General features: G+C 41.5%; 1 protein-coding gene across 2 annotated transcripts in view; it reads left to right on the top strand.

Annotated features, from left to right (window-relative positions):
• Positions 1-2,467: 2,467 nt before the first annotated feature.
• Positions 2,468-21,700, top strand: part of Ube2q2 (ubiquitin conjugating enzyme E2 Q2) — a 56,794-nt gene continuing 37,561 nt past the window's right edge. The window contains exons 1-3 of one of the 2 annotated variants that reach the window (XM_050119469.1): positions 2,473-2,898; positions 15,738-15,839; positions 20,789-20,893. In XM_050119469.1, coding sequence (XP_049975426.1) covers positions 2,707-2,898; positions 15,738-15,839; positions 20,789-20,893 — 399 coding nt within the window. In that variant the 5' untranslated portion in view covers positions 2,473-2,706. Of the gene's footprint in view, positions 2,899-15,737; positions 15,840-20,788; positions 20,894-21,700 lie in introns of both variants that reach the window. The other variant, XM_050119471.1, reaches the window with a different exon arrangement.

Raw genomic sequence — 21,700 nt, 5'->3', positions numbered from 1 at the left:
GATATGACCAGACATTCAGTCTGGTAGACCCCTTTACCCCTTTCAAAGAATCTGAGTTCTTACAGCTTGCTCTTTTTCCTTTCTTTCTTCCTTCCTTCCTTTCCTTCCTTCCTCCCTCCCTTCCTTTTTTCTTTCCTTTTTCTTTTGTTTCTCAAGACAGAGTTTCCCAGTAGTTATGGAGCCAGTGGTGGAACTGGCTCTGTAGACCAGGCTGGCCTCAACCGCACAGAGATCCGCCTGCCTCTGCTTTCTGAGTGCTGGGATTAAAGGAATGTGCCACCACCACTCAGCAGAACCTGAGTTCTTGATGATATTATTAAGCACCAACCCAACCAATCCTGCAGACAACTTTGCTTTTTGATATCTCATTACATGAAGCAATATATTTCTTTATTGATTATGCCATTTTCAACCCCATTCTTGTTATTTGCATTACAACATACCAGGAGACAGTATTTTTCCTTTTGATATTTTATACTAAGCTTCTTGAGTTTAGACACTCTCCTCATCTTATGCTGTTAGGGCTTGGGGCACATAGATCCCTATGACAAAATGATTATGTGATAAATATTTATACACATCTCTGAGATATCATAGATAAGATCGGTCACAGGTACAGAAGCTTTTTTACCATCTTATAGCACTTAGAGATGACCAAATAAACCTTAGCTTGTTTAGCAATACCTGGTTCTGACCAGAATGGTCCCCTTTGTCTCCAATCCTTGTTTATAACTACTATGTCTGTTAGGATCTTGAGGACCAGGGACTGAAAGAAAAAAATGAATGACAGGTTACATCTGTGCTTAGGGCAGCACTCACAACAGCGCAGTATGGTACTTCTAGCTCAGAACCCAGGACTGGAAAGCCTTCTTTCAGCCCGGTGCATGATGGGTGCTGCGGCCACAAGTCTCTACAAGTTTCACAGGGGAAAGTAATTTTCTGGAAAGATAAGGCTGCAACATTTTTTAGGTCCTCAGTGCACCACAACATGGTACCTCAGAAGTGAAACTAAAAAAAAAAAAACCCCAAAATGTCTCTCTCTGTTACCTTATAATTTCAGGAGCCTGAAGTAGGAGGCATTTAGGTAGCCAGGCTAGGTACCTCAAGGTCAGTGTAACAGGAAAAAGCAGGGTCCCTTATCTAAAATGTTAGAATATCAAAGCTGGACGTAGTGGGTCACACCTTTAATCACAGCACTCCAGAGGCAAAGGCCAAGGCCAGCCTGGACTACAGAGTGAGTTCCAGGACAGCCAGAGCTACCCAGAGAAACCCTGTCTCGAAAAATAAAAACAAAGAACTTCAAGATGGTGACAGCAGGGCATTAAACTAGGCCCGGGGCCTTACTAGCTAGGAGCCCTGGTACTGTTTAGGTTGCACGCGCAGGAAGCTGGTCCTATCTCTGGAACACATGACTACATTTATATCTGCCTTCCCAATTACATGGTATTCCTTTGGACTGCAATGTAGTCTTTCTTCTCTTAGTGAGGGCACCTCGAATGTGCCAGGAACTATGTCAAGCACTGGGGATTCTGGATAAGAGCAAGTATTCACTAAATGACACTGGTGTCTACTAGGCTCTCTCCACCCTGGGAATGCTGCCCTGAATTAGATTTCAGTGTAAGCAAGTGACAAGCAACAAACAGAAACAAGTTAACGTAGTGATGGGATACAGGGTATCTACATGGCTCCCTTAGCTTGGTTGATCAGGAAGGATCGGTTTGACACATTTGAGCTGCGACTTCAACAAACCGGCCAGCCCGTGCAGCACAGTAGGAACTCAGGACGCCGAGTCTCTGTGTTAGCGTGAGCACAGAAACGTTTCCGAGAAAGACTGAAATAATGAAGCAGAAGCACGCAGGCTCCATCATCATCATCTCTGGCAAACGGGAGCGGAGGGGGCACAAGTGGGGCTAGAAGGACCTTTCAGGAGCCACACTTAGAAAAGTGGTGGGTGGCTCAGCGCTGAGCGAGAGCAGCGGAGGTGAAGCAGCGAGGCAAGCAGGCATCCCTCTTCTCCCCATCCTGGCCGCGCCCAGCCCAGGTGAGTGGGTGGCCCGCGGACAACCACGCGGAGGAGCCACCTCCAGGGGCCCGCGCGTTTCCTGCTGGAGCCGACGTGGCCGGCGCGATAGGCCGCGCACGTGTCTGGCCGGAGGCCCGGGCGCAGAGGCGCGCGGGGGCTTCAGGCTTCAGGCTCGTCCGCCCGCGTGTGGCGCCGCCGGCCCAAATCCTCCGGGCTGCGGGTGCGGGGCGCAGGAGCCCCGCCGCGGGGCGGAAGGGGGCTGGGTCATGAGAGGAGGGGGCGGTCGGGAGCGCGCACGGAGCTGGCGGGCGCGCGCCGGGGCGGGGGCAGCCCTCTCGCAGGCGGCGGCGGGGGCGGCGTCGCTGTTGCCCTTTTAAGCCGCGGGGCCACCGCCTCCTGCGGGTGGAGTCGGTTACAAAGGCAGGAGCCGGTCCCCGCTCCCGCACGCCCGTCCGCTCGCTCGCTCGCTCGCTCGCTCGCTCGCCCGTCCGCCCGCCCGCCCGCCGAGGCCTCGCGCTCCTCGCCATTTTCCAGCCGCGCTCGGACGCGGGTCGCGGCGGCGGGGGAGAGGCGGAGCCGCGAGAGCGCGGCCCGGGCCGGCCCCGCGGGGCGGTCGCGGCCGTGACGGCGGCTCCCGGCCCCGGCTCCCTTTCCTCACCCCTCCCGCCGGAGATGAGGGGAAGATGTCCGTGTCAGGGCTCAAGGCCGAGCTGAAGTTCCTGGCGTCCATCTTCGACAAGAACCACGAGCGATTCCGCATCGTCAGCTGGAAGCTGGACGAGCTGCACTGCCAGTTCCTGGTGCCTCCGCCGCCGCCGCCGGGCAGCCCGCACTCGCCGCCGCCGCCGCCGCTCACACTCCACTGCAACATCACGGTGAGGCGCCGGGCCGCAGCCCCTCGGGGCCGGGCGAGGGCGGACGGGGGGCGCCTCAGTCCCGGGACAAAGGGCGCCTGCCCCGGAGACCCCCGGCGCCCCGGGCGCGGCCGGTTGGCGGCTGGGCCCCGGGCCCGGCCGGGAGCTCGGGGCTGCGTGGCTGTGAGACGGCGGAGGCGCGTCTCGGCTCTGCGCGGGCCGGCTTTGCGCTGTTGGCCCCTCGCGGCCCCCGTCGGGCCCCGAGGTCGCCATGGCCGCCCGCAGCCGGCCTGCTCTGGGGACCGCGGCGCGTCGGTGGGCTCCGGTCGGCAGCCCAGGTGGAGAGGCGCTCAGGTTTTTTTTAGCTCCTCATTTCCCCGTCAGGTTTCAAACCCCTTGTCCTTGCTTGTTGGACCAGTTTTTTTTTGTTTTGTTTTGTTTTTTTGTTTCTGTGTTGCTCTCTGAAGACAGATGAACGCCGAAAGCTTTTGCATTTAAGGAAAAAGTTAGGACGCAGCCCCGGGGATGGTGTGAACCATCGTGTAGCCCTGACCTGGCTCTGCGCTAAGGCGTTTCGGAAAAGCTCATGGAACCTTCCACGCGGCAGGTGGTGTGGCGAGTGTGCGAGCTGTCCCACTTGTGCGGAAGCTTGGACATTACCAGGAGGGGAAAGGAGATGCTGTCTAGTTTACTACCCGGAAAGAATCAGGTTGGAATAGAAAGCTGGAGAGACACGTGGAAACTTCTTTCTATTTAAGCGAAAAGCTCATTAGAAACGTACAGCTTGGTGGAAATACCGAATTTTCAGTGAACTCCCTCCCCCATCGAAGTGTATCATGAGGCTGGCTATTTATTGTTGACTTGACGTTATGTGCAGAATATGCTGTATTACAACAGGAGTTAGGGTGGAAGTTTAAATATGGTTAAGATTCCTTCTGTTAATTCAATACCTAACTCCCAAGTGTGGGACTTTGCAAAGGCCTTGGCATTATGCTAATTGAGTTATCAGATTCTACAGGAGAAGGTGGATACTGTTTGTCCTGTTAGTTACTGTTAGGTCCGAAAAACCAAAAAAAAAAAAAAAACCCCAAAAAAACCCAAAACAAACAAACAAAAAAAAAACTGCCCCAGTGTGCTTTAGTGAGGAGAGAATGCACTTTCTGAATATCTGGTTATGTTGTTGTGGGTATTGGTGTTTGAGAGCTTGGAAAACCAGTGCCTACTTGGAGAACTCACACTTGGAGAGTTTTATATAACCATGACAACTACTGCGGTGTTATGAACTCTAAAGGGAGCATCTAATTTTGAGTAGGGAGCTGTGCCGACTAGTTTTTTTGACAACTTGGCAAAGGTAGAGCCCTAGGGGAACCTCAGTGGAGAGAAATACCTCCTTAAGATTGACCCGTAGACAAGCCTATGGGGGCATTTTCTTCATTAATGATTGACGAAGGGCCCTGACCATTGTGGTGGTGCTGTTCCTGGGCAGGTGGTCCTGTAATGTAGTAAACGAAGTAATCAAGCCACGGAGCCAGTAAGAAGTGCTCCTCCTCCTCCATGACTTCCGCTTCAGTTCCTGTTTGAGTTCCTGCTCCGACTTCCCTCAGTGAAGGCCCCTTCCCTGGCAGGTTGTTTTAGCACAGCAACAGACACCCTTAGACAGGAACCGAAGGTGTGCCTCGGGAAGCTTGGAGGGGCTGGACAGGTGAGTCCAAACTCGGAAGGCTGGAGGAAGGGTGTTCCAGAGAGGAAATTCCACCCGGATGAGACGCTGAAGCTTGAGAGAGTTGAGATCTTCGGAGCGGATAGTTAATGCACAGACTTGAGAAGCCCAGGCTTGTAGGCTGGTGAAGATTTCCCAAACATGGAAGGTAGACAGTAGTAGTCACTGTGAAGTAGGCGGCTAAGTACATTGGCCTGAACAGTTGGAGGGTATTATTCAGGTAGAAGTTGAAGGTACCAGGACAAGGTACAACTGATCTAAATGATAGGGTACTAAATTTTGTAGACTGGCGAGCCACACTTTCATTCTGGTAAATTGAGAAAATAGGTCAGCTTTCGGAACTCTTAGTAATGGTGTGATATTAGAAAATACATGAATGTGTGGTTTTGTTAATTCCAGTGGGTGTTGGCTGATGCTCTTGGCATGCTGGCATTTACTACCATGGGTACAGGGATGCTAATGTTGTGTAATGTTGGGCAGTCTGCCATGTCAAAGAATTATCTGACCTAAAATGCCAGCAGCATCCCATGGAGAACCATTTTGGAGACAAATATAGGACAGAGAAATGATAATGATGACTTGGATTAGGCAGTGGCAATGGAAATGAAGACTCATATTCTAGGTGAAAGGATGCATTGGTCTGTACTGGTGCAACATTGTTGCTAGTAGACCTTGTCACAGTTGAGCTGCTAGTAATGAGCAGTGTTATCAGAAGACAATTACAAATTCTCAGTAGGAGTTTATGTTAACTTCACTATGGAAAGCTAACAAACACCCAGAGCTAAACAGAGACATTGTATACCCAGGCTCAGCTTATTTACTTATTTATTTAATGTGTACTCCTGTTGGATTAATTTGAAGTGTGCTTCGGACATACTTTTTTTTCCTGCTAACATTTTGATATGTGCTTATAAAAGGTATACTTTTAAAATGGTGTTTTGATAATCTATGGGGCCTGATTATTTAGTTTTTTTTTTGCTCAGAAGGGAAATAGCAAGTGAAAAAATGTGGGTAGAATTTAAATACAAGGACCCTGTCTACTAGGTTTGTGATTTGTTATTTTGTAAAAAGTTATAGGTCCTGAGTATAGTGAGTTTGACCCATTCTTTAACTTTCCTTCTTTAGATAGCAGGAGTATTTATTGAGCACTCTACACATCAGGTCACCAAGCTACCAAAAAGCATCCTTGTGCAGTTTCTGTGATGTTTGGTTGATGACACCTCATATTTATATACTTAGGTACAGTTTCTGGATAATCCTCTGAAGATACTGTGCCCACTTTTCCTCCTAACCTTCTGGTCAGCTGTTCTTCCTATTGTAGAATGTGCTCCTGACTCCTGCCTTGTACCCTTCCCAGTCTGCCTGTTCCATGGTTGATTGCCCCTCAAGACTCTTTGTGGGTCATGTGCAGTTCATGGTAACATTTCCCGTTCCTCCCTTTAGGTTTTATTTCTGCTTTATGGTTTCCCATGTTCTCTCATAGTTCTGATTATCTTTTCTCCAAGCTAGTTCTTAATGGTGTCGGGAGAATATTATGTAATTATAATTTTATGCCTTATCTTTTCTTCCCATTCATACTTGTTTTATTGACTATAGCCACTGAGGACTGAACCTAGGGCCTTGCACTTGCTAGGCAAACGCTCTACTACTGAGCTAAATCCCCAACCCATGACCACTGTTCTAATTATATTATGTTTTAGAAGAGAATTTTCCCTATCTTAAAAGCTAACTGCTAAGAATTTTATCGGAAAGAGTGAGAACATCAGAAAGTATCATGGGTAGTAGTACACAAATGCTTAAGATGTCACTGAGGACTTGATAGGAAATCTGTAATTTGGCTACATATGAAGAATAGTGTCAGAAGTAAAAACTCAGGCATAAGTGTTTTCCTTTCTAGTCCGTGGAAATTGGGCTGTTTTGTTTTCTTTTCCCCATCATGTTTTATAAATTTGTCCTGCTCTTCAATATGAACCTCAAGGAGTATTTATTTCTTTTCTGTTAACTCATGAAAGGTAATCTGTTATGTAAACTTAGGTATTGTTTTTTCCATTTCAGTTAACAGGCTTGGTTGTCAGTCAGTACTAATACCCAGTTGTTATACTCATACTCAAAGCAAAGCAGCTTCTTTAACAGCCTGTATGACTGTTTTGGGAGTTGGGATATGGCTTTCTTTTAGTCTTTTAAAACTACTTAAGCTGGTAGTTCCATTATGTCTTTTTGGGGAGTAAAGGGATGTTGAGATAGGGTCTCCCTATATTGCCTTGGCTGGTTTGAAACTTGCTATGTAGACCAAGCTGGGCCTGAAACTTCATACCTGCCTTTAGAGTGCTGGGGTCATGGAAAACTGTGTCTGGCTCCAATGCTTCTTGTATAGACTCGTTGGAATTTTAGGAGTATGAGTATGAGTGTGTATGTGTTCATGTGGGTACATGTGTTTGTGGATACAGGCGGAGGCCAGATATCAGCTTTAGGTTTTTTTTTTTTTTTTTTTTTTTTTTTTTTTTTTTTTTTTTTTTTTTTTTTTTTTTTTTTTTTTTTTTTTTTTTGAGCTATCTACTTTCTTTGACTTGGGGCTCACCAATTAGTTAGGTGGCTATCCAGTGGGCTCCAAGGCTCCATCTATTGTTACGTCTTTGGTGCTGTGCTTAATAGAGTATGTCAACATGTGCCCCCCCCCCCTTTTTTAAACATGGATTCTGGAAATCAAACTCAGGTCTTCATGCTTGTGTGGCAGGTACTTTATAGTCTGTGCCATCTCCCAAGTCCCTGTACTGTGTGTGTGTGTGTGTGTATGTAGGTCAGAGGACAATCTCGGCTTTTGGTTCTTCTTACCTTCTGCCTTTTTAGAGGCAGAGTCTCATTGTTTGCTGCTTCACTAGGTATACCAGTATATAGGCGTATCCTCCTGTTTCCACCTCCCATTTCACCAGATTAATGCTGGCTTGGATTATATAGGCAAGGTGCTACCTAGTTTGGGGGTTTAAACTCTGGTGGTCAGACATGCATGACAAGCAGTTTTACCTGCTGAGCCATCTTGCTGAGAGAGTTTTTTACTATTGTGAGGCTTGATAATTGGCCTAGGTAGTTGGCTCCTGAGCCCAACTTGTTTCTATCTCCCCCACACTGGGGTTATACAAATATACCACACATCTGTCTGGCTTTATGTGCATTCTGAGAATCAAATTCAGGCTGTCATGCTTTTGTTGCAAACTCCCAACTGAGCTGTCCATCCTCCTCCACCTCCTTTTTAAAAGTCTTATTCAGCATAGTTCAGGCTGGCCTTGAACTTGCTTTGTAAATGAAACTCCTCCCCTCTGTATGGGCAGGCTGTACCACACACCCAGCAGCAGCTGGAGACTCTTGGGAGTAAATTGCTGTTTCAGAGTTAAAAAAAAACTTCCACAGGAAGTAAATTAGTTGGTATAAAATTATTCTTTATATTGCTTGTATACATATTGGGGTTTCTTCATGAATGATTGTCAGGCTAGTTTTGGTGAATAATTTTTGTTTAGCTAATTTGTTTCATAATTGCTAGAAGTCTCTCCCTCAACAGCAAGCTACTAAATTAACAAATGTTAGCTCTGAATCTGGGAGGGAGAGGTTAGGCATTACTTAATTTTTAGGATCTTAAATCATTTCACTTATTGTGTTTCTCCATAAAACAGTCCCTTTTTGCTCTGGAATATTATTGGAAAGCTTCTTGTCAACAGTACTGTACTATACCATACAAATGAGAAAGTGATAACCATTATTTTAAAAATGCTTTGTGCTAGATAGCTCAGGGGAAGAGTACTCCATCTTGCCGAGCATATGCAAGACCCTGAGTTCAAGACCAAGCTACAAAGAAAGGAAGGACATAAATTATCTGCTTTGTAATATCTATTCTTGGTAATATCTATTCATGCTGTTAACTTCATGTTTTGTTTTTCTGGTCTTTATACTGATAAAAAGTAGTTCAGTCAAACTTGTGCCGAGGAAATAATGAACAAAATGACTGCAGGGTCTAAGAATCTTCTTTGGCTTACTCTCTCACAACAGATCACCTTTCACATTGACTTTGTAGAGAAGCTGTTGGAAATACCAGAGCTGTCATGTTAAGCTCCTGAATAGTACTTTGAGACCAGAAAGAGCCATTGTTTTCATTTGCTTGACCAGCTAATAATATAGGATCAGATTCCTTGTGCTTATCTGGCTTCTCTATCTCTGTTTTTATGCACTTTCTTGAGAGAAATGAAATTATGGAGAGGTTGGGTTTCCTTTTTGTGAATGATGGTATATACTTTAGTAACTTTTTTTTTTTTTTTTTTTGGTGGCGTCTGTAGGATGAGAGTGTTGAGCTAAGACCTGGGAAGGGGTAGTGTTAGGTAAGGTGTAGAGATTGATTGGAAATAGATATTGCCAAATAGAAAACATTACTGGAGAGAAACATAACAAGGCTTCCCCCTTGACCCTCAAGGCTTTTGTACTAGAAGCCTCTAATTGCTTCTAAAGATAATTATGTAAAACAGTGCCTAATCAGAACTACCGAAATCATCCAGAGAATTTGCAGCACAGTTGATTTCAGATCATCTTCATTATTTTGTTTGCCTCAGTTCACTTAGGAAGATGTTCTGAGAAGCTGTGGTTTGTTCTCTACTTTGGTTATTGAAACAGTTTTTAGAACATGATGCAGAGTTTATGCTGAAAGTTGTTTCCAGTGGTGGATATTTTGTAACATGGTAAACAAAACATTGTTATTGTGAGAAATTTAGAAACCAGAGAATGAAAACTGGGGGATAAAAAACAAAAAACAAAACAAAACAAAAAAAAAAACACCCCACCTCTCTATTTTTAGCACCCATTGCTCTGAATTTTGGTGTCATATCTTTCTGATTATCTTTTCCCTCAGTGTTATATGCTGATTTTTTAAAAATTTTTTGAGTCATGGTCTTTCTGTGTAGCCCTGGAACTCTGTTTAGACCATATTGACCTCAAATTCACAGAGATCTCCACCTTTGCCTCTTGAATTTGCAGTTAAAGGTACAGATACTATCATACCTAACTACTATTTTGAAAAATAGTAAACGAGATTGTTTTGTGACATTTTTCTCACTTAGCAGTGGATTTGTTTCCTGAGGTCCTTTTCCAAGTGTCTCCTCTTCTGTGATACTGACAGAATCATCTAATGAATTCTGTCCCCTAGTATTGGACATGCAGGTGGTGGTTTCTTCTCTCCCTCTCCCCCATTTTAAGTAATGCTCTGAGCATCAGTAGATGGAATCCTTGTGTATATAGGAAATGTCCTTGGAAATTTTCCTAGAGGTGGTTGCTTGTAATTCTTGTTGCTGATTTGGTTTCTGAAGGTAGAACAAATTATATTGTACTGTATAGAAACTTTTCTTTCCAGCTACCAGCTTTTAGTTATCAGATTGGTAAAACTGTTAGCATTGGGTAAGGACTGAACATCACCACAGACAGAACTACACGTCACGGCAGACATAGTTATCTACAGCCCTCTGTGAAGAAATTTGATCTTGTGAATTCTCTCAGTTAGGGCAAGGTGAATACTGATTACCCCAGGCTAGCCAGAATTATACCTGTGACCCCAGCTGTCCCAGAAAAAGACTTTTAGTCTGAGAGAAGACACAGATTTTCATGGCTAATTTTATGTCAACTTGGCACAGGCTAGAGGTATCTGAGGAGAGAACCTCAGTTGAGAAAATGCCTCCTATATATGATCAGACTGTATGCGCGCTTGTAGAGCATATTCTTAATTATTGATTGATTGGGGGAGGGTCCAGACCATTGTGGGTGGTGGCATCCCTGGGCTAATGGTTCTGTGTTCTATAAGAAAGCAGATTGAGCAAGCCAGTAAGCAGCACACTTCCATGGCCTCTCTGCATCAGCTCCTGCTCCCAGGTTTTCTACCCTGTTTGAGTTCCTATGCAGACTTCTTTCAGTGGACTGTGACTCAGGATATGTAATCCAAATAAACCCTTCCTCCCCAAGTTGGTTTTAGTACTGGTGTTTCATCACAGCAGTAAATAACGGTAACTAAGACAGAATGCTGGAGTTCTTTGGCTAGACCTTGTGTCAAAGGAGGAAGGTAGCAAAGCCTGCCCCAGTGGAACATGTAGGTTGATGGAGAACGGAGAAAAGGATATGCTTCTTCCAAGAAGGAAAGGGTTGGTGAAGGATAAGGGATTTGGCAGGAGAGAAGGTGAAGCAGCAGTTCTCGATATTTTGGGGGTCAGGACTTAGTTAAACTCATTTTTATCAGTTATACTTTTGGTATTTATCATTAGAAATTATTAAAACAGCCCTCTCTTAAGGAGGGAGTGGGAGGGAGGAGGGTGAGTGGGGGAGCAGGAGGGGATGGGAGGAGGGGAAGAAGTGTAAATTTTTGAATGGAAAAATAAAGTTAAAAAAGATTATTAAAACATTAACAACGAAAACTAGTCTCACATACTACAGGTTTCTTTGGTGCATGTTCTGTCTTTGTTTCTACATTTAATTTGTTTTAATTAAAAAAAATACATTTTATTAACTGTATTTTATGTGTATGTTTTGTCTCTATGTATGCCTGTGTATCATGTGCATGTCTGGTGCCTGAAAAGGCCAGAAGAGAGTGTTATATTTCCTGGAACTGGAGTTAGAGATGGCTATGAACCACTATGTGGGTGGTAGAAATTGAACCCAGATCCTGGAAGAACAGCCATGCTCTTAACCTCTGAGCCATCTCTCCAGCCCAGTTTTTTGATGCTTTAATTGAAGTAATGTGAACAAAACTCAACCTCAGATAACTGGTTGGAAAAGAAATATTTTAATAGCAATAGCCTCTTTAAATAATTGGGATCTCTATTCTTATTCTGGGAACGAAAGAAAACCTAGGGCCTCAAGCATGCTAAGCAAGTGTTATTACCACTGAGCAGCTTTCCCGGCTTGTGAATATTTGTGTGTGTGTGTGTGATACTTCACAAAACTTGATCTTATTCTTGCATGCTATTATAGTATCATTCATTGATCATTGGGAAAATATTTGGTTGACATATCTTCTAGACAGTGATAAGTTTCACTATACAATATTAAAATCTAATCTCACCACCAGTCTCTTCATAATACTCTGTGAAACTTCTAGCTTACACTGGTGGGTAAGTGTTCCAGGGTTTGAGTGTTTTTCTCTAAAGTTTGACTTTACTATTGGGAAAATGTACCATCCTTTGTTTTGGAAGTGACAGACTGTCTCTTATTTTTGAGAAGACATCTCCCCAAAAGCCAAGTTGGAAGAAGCCTTGCACCGTCATCTTTTCAAGTAAAAGTGTCTGCTCATGTCAGTTCATCTCAGATGAGTCACACATGCCTACTCAGGTGTCGTCCGGGGTGCTCGGGTCTGCTCCTGTTTCATTAGCACAATAGTGCAGGTATAGAAGATGGAATGGATATCACCTTCACTGCTTCATCACAGGCGTTCTGAAGTAAAACCCGATCTTGTCACAGCTTTGTCTGTTTAAATACTAGCAGTGCAAGATTCTGGCCCACTGGAGTTAGGACCTTCGCTTGTGTAAAGGTAGCAGCAGTTTTACCTCTGCTGAATTTCTTGTGCCCTAGTGAAAATTGAGTAGAATAAAGAAGACCATCAACTGTGTAGTCTTCTTGTACAGAGGGGTCTAAGGCCTCTGAGAAACACTGAAATGAGTGCTTAGACTTGCTACCTAGCCTGTCTTTTCATGTATAGGATTTAAAATATAACATCTCAGGGGGAACTGATCTCCTCTCCCTAAATTTCTCTTAATGTGGTGTGGGTATTTCACTCTACATCAATAGCTCATATGCTTATTCATTTGGACATTTACTAGATAAACACTAATCTATACAGTGAACTTGTAGACCTATTTTTAGTTTTTTAAAAGCTAAAGAAAATTCAAAAACTAAGCAGTAAAAATGGTCTAGATGCTATATTCACAAACTAGGCAGAAGAATGAAATTACACTACTCAGTAAGTGCCTTTCTTTAAGAACAGGATTAATTCTGAAGATACTTTACCTTTTAGCCTGTGAAGAGATTTGGAGCCAATAAAAAAAATGAATGAGAGCCAGATGATGGTGGCACACACCTTTAATCCCAGCTCTCGGGAGGCAGAGGCAGGCAGATCTCTGTGAGTTCGAGGCCAGCCTGGTCTTCAAAAGCTAGTTCCAGGACAGACTCCAAACCTAAAGAGAAACCCTGTCTCTTAAAACCAAAGTTGTGTGTGTGTGTGTGTGTGTGTGTGTGTGTGTGTGTGAAGGGGGAAATAAAGAAATGAATGAGAACACAAAAATAAACCAGCCGTTGCTGGGCATACATGTAGATACCACTACTGACCACTAATTTCAGTAGTTGTTTTTTTTTTTTTTCCTAGGATTTGGTAAAATGCTTTAAAATTTTTTAGTTTTTGTGCTGCTGGTTCTGTTATAATGAGGTTATAGTTCCTATATATAGTGCTAAAGAACTATTTGTGTAATACAGTTTTCAACTACAAAAGTGTATTCAGTAGCTGATATCCACCAATAATGTATTTTCCCAGAGTCCCAGTAGAAAACAGTACAAAGGAGAAAAAAAATGTCTGTTAGTGGATTAAAGGATGTAATGCTTCCTCATTAACTCACTTGAAAAAAACTTAAAATTAAGAAAAAAATAGTAGCATTTCTCAGTAGTACTTTGTGTGATAGGATATTAGAATTTTATTATTTGATTAGCAATAGATGTATTATTTCTTTCTATCAAACTTAGAAGTTTGTTTTACTTAATTTATTTTATGTGTATAAGTGTTCTGCCTGCATGTATGTTTGTGTACCATGTATGTAATGCCTGCAAAGTCAGAAGAGCATCAGATCTCCTAGACTGGAGTTACTGGTGGTTGTGAGCACTGAACCTGGGTCTCCTTGAAGAGCAGTCAGTTTTCTTAACTGCTGAGCCAGTTAGACCTTTGGGAAAAAAAGGAGCATATGCTTATTTGCATGAGTACACCATATGTGTTCAGGAACCTGTAGAAACCAGAAGGTGTTGGGATCCTTGGAACTGGAATTGCAGCTGGCTGTGTGCCTTGTGGGTGCTGGGAACTGAACCATGCTCCTTTGCAAAGAGCAGCAAGTGCTCTTTAACCACGGAACCATGACTTCAGCCTCCTAAGTTTAGAGTCTTTAGAAAAACTTTACTCAGTTTCTGTGGGTCAGTATCTTTGCACCACTTCCCTTGGTTCTCTGGCCTGTGCTCTTTCCTGGCGCAGGAACATGTTGGTGGAGGCTACAGTGATCAGAAGGCTGGAAAGGTCACAGTTGTTGGCAGGATTCTTCTCATAGACTGTTGGCTTAATCTGAGGATTTTGGTTTCATTCTTAGATCTCTTTTTCAATTTCTTGTGGCTCAGAACTCTCCATAGGGTAGCTCACCATGTGACACTGATTTACATCACCAGGATTAATTGCAAGACAAGAGTTGTATTTTTGTAACTTGATTTCAAAAGTGATATTGGTACTTTTGCTGTGTTTAGAAATGAGTGGCTAAGTCCAAGGAAGGGGATTTTTACAGGGGTGTGAATACAAAGAGGGGAGAATTAATTGGGGCCTACCTGGTTTTAGAGGCTGCCTGATAGAGTGTTTGAGAATACCATTGGTGGTGTCTGTATTAAAATGTCTAACTCAGAAACACACTTGTGTGGCAGGTGAAATCTGAATGAGGACTGTGGCAGCCCTGTGCTGCTGTTCATGCAGCTTCTAACACTTGCTTTATTTAGAAAGCAGTCTTTAATGCTGATGCAGGTCAGTGGTGGAGCATGAACCTAGGCGCGTCTTTATGTTTGATCCTCAAACACCCAGAAACAAAACAGGTAGGAGAAACTATCAACATCAAGAAAAGGGTTAGGCAAGATCAGATGAAGGTAATCTTCATTTAATATGTCTGTTCTTTATAAAATTGTATTCTAAAGCCAGTCTGTAATCCTAGGACTTAGGAAGCTGAGGTAGAAGGATGGTCAAATTTGAGTTTACATATTGAGACCTGGCTTCAGAAAACAAAAGGAAAAACCAAAGAAATAAATTACATTCTCTGTTACAGTCTAAGAAGGGATGGAAAATAAATGGAGTAAGTTCCACCTTTAGATTTCATTTTCTTTATTTTTAATTATGCGTTTGTGGTATGTGTGGAGGTGGAGTGGTGGATATATGCACATGAGTACAAGTGTGCCATATCCTTTGGAGCTGGAGTTAAAGGCAGTTGTGAGCCACCTGACATGGGTGCTGGGTATTGGACTTAGGTCCCCTGGAATGAGTAGTACATGATCTTAACCAGAGAACCATCTCTCCAGCTTACCCCCACCTCCCTTTTTGAGACAGAGATTCTGTGTGTATCCAGACTGGCATCAAACTCATGGGCTTCCTACCCCAGCCTCTAAGGTTTCCACTCCCAAGCCTGGCTCAGTGTAATACATTTTATACTGGTACAGAAAAAAGAAAACTGCCAAGTAGGTTCTGTAATTACACTACTTGGAAGGTCAGAACACTGTGAGTGGAACATCTTGAAAAGTAGTGTTTGGAGCATTTGTGAAGATTTGGAGACATGTATTCCTTGTATTTATTTTGAAAATTCAGAACAAGATATCTAGATAAAATTTAGGAATGTAGCATTATTAAAAGGTAAAAGGTACTGTTCAATGTATAGACTAATTTTAAAGTGGGATTTCTTTTTAACTTGCCTTTTCACTTTGAGAAATTATTGTGATTCATATTTTCAAGCCCTGGAAAAAAGGTGAAAGCTAGAGATTCAGGTCAGGCTAGACCTGCTATTGCAGTCTTGAGTGGTGCTTGGGTACATTTCCTCCTCTTTGGTAAAAGGAACGCTTAAGGTATATTTGATTTTTAGTCATCCTGCTCATTTGGTAAAGTTCTGTTGTTTGATTTTAAACTTACAAATTGTATAACATGGACTAGGCAAGATTAAACTGTTAAACTTAGCAACTTTAATTTTTAAACTCCACAGAGGTATCTGGTCTCTCCACATGAATTTCAGTGTTGCCTTTCTTCCTTTGATGCATTTTGTGTGGATCATAATCCTCTTGTGTTTAGTGGTGTGCTTTTAACTGGGCCGGTCTGTTTGTAAGTGTGTTTCACCTGCTGTCTCGATAACAGGAATCTTACCCATCTTCTTCACCAATATGGTTTGTGGACTCTGATGACCCAAATCTGGCATCAGTTCTGGAACGCCTAGAAGACACTAAGAACAGCAATTTGGTAAGGAGATGAACCAGTCTTTCCTTTTTTCCTTCTCATGATCTTATAATAGAAATTAAGTATTAAGAGGTAATATGATAAAAAAGTTTATTAAATTAAACTTTACTTCATTTATTTCCTTTTCCTAATATTTTCCATCCCTTCTTATATCGTGACACCAGTTGTTACAGCATATTTAATAATTATAATTTTAGCTACAGCTTTTGAAGTCCATCTCCCTCTTTCCATAGATACATTTCCTTTTTACATTAGGAATTGAGGTTCTTTTTTTCTTTCATTCTAACTGTTAAACAAAGCAGACATTTTTGATAGACTGTGGCTGTGAAGGGAGGTCATGAGAGAATAGCATCAGTTAGTGTGAGGGGTTCCTTTGCTGACAGGGCTCACGAGTCTGCAGTAAAAGCCAAATTTATTGAAGAAAAATTTGTTTGTTTGTTTTTGTTTGTCCACCTGTCCACACATTCCAAGACCCCTAGTAGAAATCCAGGTCTGTGAGTAACTCTGAGCTCTATGTAAACAGGTTTTCTTCAGTACACGGAACACTAAGAGATTAGTGGTAGCCAGTAGTAAAGCAGAACAGTGAATACCAGGCTTCATGTTAAAAAAAACTACAAAAGTTGTCTAGTTAGCATATGTGGACCTTGATTATTACCCCTGGAAAACTAAAATTGTAGAATGTTTATCTGGGAGTAAAGGGGAACAGCTGTGTAAAGAGATTCATCTTTTGGGGCTGGAGAGATGGCTCAGGAGTTTAGAGCACTTCCTACTCTTGCAGAGGAGCTGAGGTCAGTTCCCAGCACCAAAGTTGGGCAGTTACACCTGCTTGTAACCTTAGCTCCAGGGGATTTGATGCTTTCTGGTCTCCATAGGCATTGTACTCAGGTGTATAGCACACACACACACACACACACACACACACACACACACACACACAAATCTTGTAAAAAGTACCCTTTTTTTTTAAATTAAAAATGCTTATTTATTCTTTGTAAATTTGAAAGTTACCCATTGTGGGAAAACTAATAAGTTGTAGACAAACAAAAAGAGAACATTTAGCATTCCTATAATTTTCTACCTAATAGATACTTTTCTGCCAGTTTTTTCTTTGCTAGCAAAATACATATACTATTTCATATGAGTTGGGCTCATAGTTTGTAGTCTTACATCTCTTTTGAAGTTACTTTGTTTTTTCCATTAAATCCTAATGGAAAAATAATTGTTCTTTGTAGATATCGTGGTTTTTTTTTTAAAAATACCCCTCTCAGACCCCTATAAACTGTAAAGAGAGCAGCTAGAGAAAAGCAATTAAATTGTTTTCTTGAAGTGTATTTTATAAAAATATATATTTTTCTAAATGTCGCTGATTACCAGAAAGAAAATACAATGTTATTTTATTGATGATTACAATAAAAACTAAACACCTAGAGAATAAACTTAAATGTGGGAGACTTACATGAAGAAAACTACACATTTTTCCCCAGCAGAATGTAACGACTTAGATATTATGTTCCTGGATGGGAAGACAGATGTCTGAGATGTTACAAATGTCATTTACCTCCGTGTATTTATATTTATAAATCTAATGCAGTATCACTAAAAATTACTTATTTTGACTTTTGAAGACAGGATCTTGCTGTGTATTTCTGGCTGGCCTGGAACTTGCAAGCCTCTTATCTCAGCCTTTCCAGTACTGCGATTACAAGTAGTGTCACTGTGTAACAAAACCAACAGATTTGTTTGTGGTATTGACAGAATGACTCTAAGAATAAATAATAAAATACAAAATTTAGAAAGGTAAAAGATTTATCCAAACAGATACTAAATGAAATAAAATATTGAATATTGGAACTAGACCATCAGACAATAGAAGTTTAGAAACAGTCATGCAAATGAGAATTTGAATAAGTAAAGCTGTTATTTTAACTCAAGAAGGAAAAATCTTTCTATAGATAATTAGGAAGTTAGACTCATTAATTCTTTAACTTGTCAAAATAAATTATAGATGGTTTGAACTTGTTCTTAAAATTTGGAACACTGTGACTATTGAAATGGCTTAGCAGGTGAAGGCACTTGCCTACAAGATTGAGAATCTGAGTTCAATCTCTGAGTCCCATATAGTAGGAGAGAAGTTGTCCTCTGATCCCCACACGTGTGTTGGGCACATGTCGTCCATCACCCTGCAACCTCCATAAGTGTAAAAAATTCAGGAAAAAAAAATGAAGAACCTAAGTTTGAAAAGTTTTAAAAGAGTTTAAATCTTAAGAGCTGTGAAAGTAGGAGGTAAGTTAGAAAAGCTAGGCAGGTACATGTTGACATCTCCAGCAGAGGTGATGGGAAAGAAAGACAGACACAGCCCCCTGTTCCTCAGATTGCTTCTGAGCTAGGCCTGGTGGCACAGGCCCCAAATCCCAGCTACTTTGGAGCAAGGCATGGAGATTGCAAGTTCAAGGCCAGTCTGGTCAACAAGTTGAGATCCTGTCTCAAAAGTAAGAAGATGGTTGAAACTGTAACTCAGTGGGAAAATGCTCACCTACCTTGAGAAGGATCCAAGGCATAATCTCTGGTACTAGCAAAAAAAAAAAAACAAATAAACTTGTCAAGTTAACTGGAACAGGACTTAACATTGGACCTAATTATAGAAAGTAAATACTGAAGGAAAAAGCAACACATTTCACTCATAGCCTCTGCCAGTTTCTCATAATAATCTGGTTTCTAGAGAGAAGAGTTGTTTTGTTTTGACTTTTTAACTTACTTACCAGAGTCTAGACTCTGCTATTTTATGGACACTTATTTATTACTTGTCCAATCCAGTGGCTCCTTTTTTTATTATTCAAATTGTTTTTTCTGTGGTTGAAATATTCTTCTTGAACATGTATTACTTAATGCCAACCAATAAAGAATTTGTTAAATTTAAAAATGTGACATATAGTTAAATACTCCACTGTAGTAACAAGGAGTGCACCCAGTCTTTCCCCATAGTACACATAGGACATTCCAAGATAGAAGGCATAGAATACTGAGTAATTGTCCTCTTTTGTATACAGTGTTGTAAAATACATATTAGTGCTGGCTTTCTCTGTGCCTACTCCTTCCTTCCCGTAATTGTAGGAAGCTGTTAACGGAACACAGAAAAGTATTTTAAGAACATTGATTAGCTTCTCTGAAGCTCTGTGATAAGTGATGTGTATTCAAAGACAAGATGTGTTTGTCCTGAGCAAATTGCTAACCTAGTGGGGACTTCTATGAGACCACCATTCCCTGATTCTATTTCTTATTATCTTTTCTTGGTCTCCTGAGATGCTCTTCCTTGGTATGTCTCTTTATTATCTTTTTATTCTGTGCTTTCTCTGTGCAAGCTCTTTTGCTCTCATTACTTAAGTCATACTTTATTATCACAGGGATTCCTAAATCTGTAGCTCTAGCCAAAGTTTGTCTTCAGAGTTTGAAATCCATACACTTACGTATATAGATCCTCTGTGTCCAGGGGATCTTGCTTGGATGTGCTATGGGAGGTGAAATCAGTTTACATTAGTTTCCATCAGCTCGTCATGCTTTCCCTCACTAATTCTCTTTGTAGGAATGAAATAAAGATACTGGTCATCTGTGCCTGGCCCTGGAACTTAAGAATTTTTTTTTATACTTCCGTTCCCCTAACCATAAACTCTAGTAAGCACCAAAGACTTGTCCATCTACCTTCTAAGTCCCTCCCTATGATCTTAGTTTCTTCCACAGTCCCTGAAGAGGAGGGAAGTATTAAAAATTAAACTTCCTGGAAGATGAACACCCTGTTTTTCCTGTTGCTTGGTATGATGCCATCACACGCCTACAGTACTCGTGCAGGATCCTGTGTCGGGATCTGAGGTCAGGGCTTGTCCTGGTCTCCCTAGGTCATCTCATTATGTACTACACATCCTGACTTACTGGATGGAGAGCAAATCCACAATGGTGGGCCCTTTACTTCCCTTCAAGCATGAGGACATTTGTTTGGTCAGATTTAGTGTTTAGCCTTCCTCATGTCCACTTGGTCCTTATCCACTTTGGAAAGGCTTGCTCTTTGCTGGGTTTAACCCATTCTAATCCCGTTTCTGTTTTCTTAGTCCTCCATAGACCTGCTTCTTCTTCGTATCTTTTCTTGGTCAGAGAAACTGAGCTGTCCAGTGTAATAAGCTCCTATCTAAATCCAAGTATTGCTCATCTTCTATGTTGGGATTTAAAAGCCCAGAATAATAAAAAGTATGTCTAAACATAGTTTGCCTTATTTACTTCCTTAAAGTATATATACCTACAAAATTTAAAATGGAAATTTAAAGAGCTGATTCTATTATGTCAGTTTTCCTAATGATTTCTTTCTTTTCTTTTGGAGAGTGTTAATTTTAATTTTAATTTACTCCTTACTGTCTGTCCTGAGACAGTCTTTATTTCTTTGTTTTGCAGATGGGGAGACTAAAGCCAGGAGCTTAGGTATACAAGGTTATTTATTTTAGGGCTCAATCTACTAGGACACACTTGTCTTTATAGTTTTAAACAAATATGACTGTTGCATATGTAATTTCATAATCCACATGCAACATTTCCTTTAGGTTTTTTATAATTTTTTATAGTCTTATGAATGCACTAATGTTCTCTTGTCTAAAGCTGCAAGTTTCCAGGATGTTAGCTACTAGACACTAGACAATGTCTGAACCTTCCTTCTGTGCCTTTCTGTTGGTGGTATTTCTAGTTACCATATTGTAAGGACATACTAAGCTGTAGTAACTCTTTAAGAATAGTGATTTTCTTATACCAGCCGCTCTAAAATGTGTAAAAGACTGTTACTCCATCCGTAGGCTGCAGTTGAGCAGGAACACATTTTCATTTCTTCTGGATTGATTAACAGTAGTTGTAGCATTATTCAATGTCTTCTAAGGGCTCTTTAACATAATGCTTATTTACTGAAATGTGTTTTGTAGCTTCGTCAGCAATTGAAGTGGTTGATATGTGAACTCTGCAGATTATATAACCTCCCTAAGCACCTGGATGTTGAGATGCTAGATCAACCACTACCCACGGGTCAGGTAAAGTAAACGTTCTCTAGTGTTGAGCTGAAATCAATTGTCTTACTCACAAATTAACTAGGATAATTCAAAAATTATTATACAACCTGTTTGGAAGTTAGTTTTGTGTCCTTAGTAAATTGCTTTAGGTACTAAAACAGCCTTTTCATTTCTTGGAGTTGTTTGTGTTTTATTGTGACAGGTGAGCACTTGCTCCCAGACCCCACTATTTTGGTTTCTGTTAAAATTTCTGATTTTTGTGTTTCTTCTTTGATTGTTTGCTTGTCAGTTACCTTCCCTTGACATACCATGTCCATAAGTCTGTCTGTGCTTCTTAAGGTCGAATGCAAAGTTACCTCTCCTAAGCAATGAAAATTTCCACCAATTGAGCAGTCACTCATGACTTCTAGACTTATCTGTTTAGCTAACAGCTACTGACTTTTTATTATAATAAGTCAGGATTTAGCTCTTATACTACCTACCTAACCACTCAATGCTTCCAAAACATTGTTTAGTTATGAACGATCAGTTTGCCATCAGGACATTGGTGTTTTCTGTTAGGGCATTTCCTTACCTGTGACCATGTTTTGTTTCTCAGTGTCTTATAATAATACTTCTTAGCTTCTAAAGTTACATTCTCTTTCTATGGTTTTCTCTCTTTGGAGCCATTGGCTCTTCTGTATTTGTTCTTATGAGCCATTCTCTGGGCTGACTGTACAGTTGTCACCTTGAGGTCTTTCTTATAAACTCTCCTAGAGTGAATCCATTGATTCCTGGATCTCATGTCATCTCTGTTGGCTTTCGCTCTCGTGTTTGTCTCTTATTACA

Source organism: Alexandromys fortis, unplaced genomic scaffold, assembly GCF_014885135.2.
Source record: "Alexandromys fortis isolate MF-2015 unplaced genomic scaffold, M_Fortis_MF-2015_v1.1 scaffold_167, whole genome shotgun sequence".
In the NCBI taxonomy this organism is placed as follows: Eukaryota; Metazoa; Chordata; class Mammalia; order Rodentia; family Cricetidae; genus Alexandromys; species Alexandromys fortis.
The sequence above is the reverse complement of the archived record's forward strand: the minus strand, read 5'-3'. Positions and strand labels throughout refer to the sequence as shown.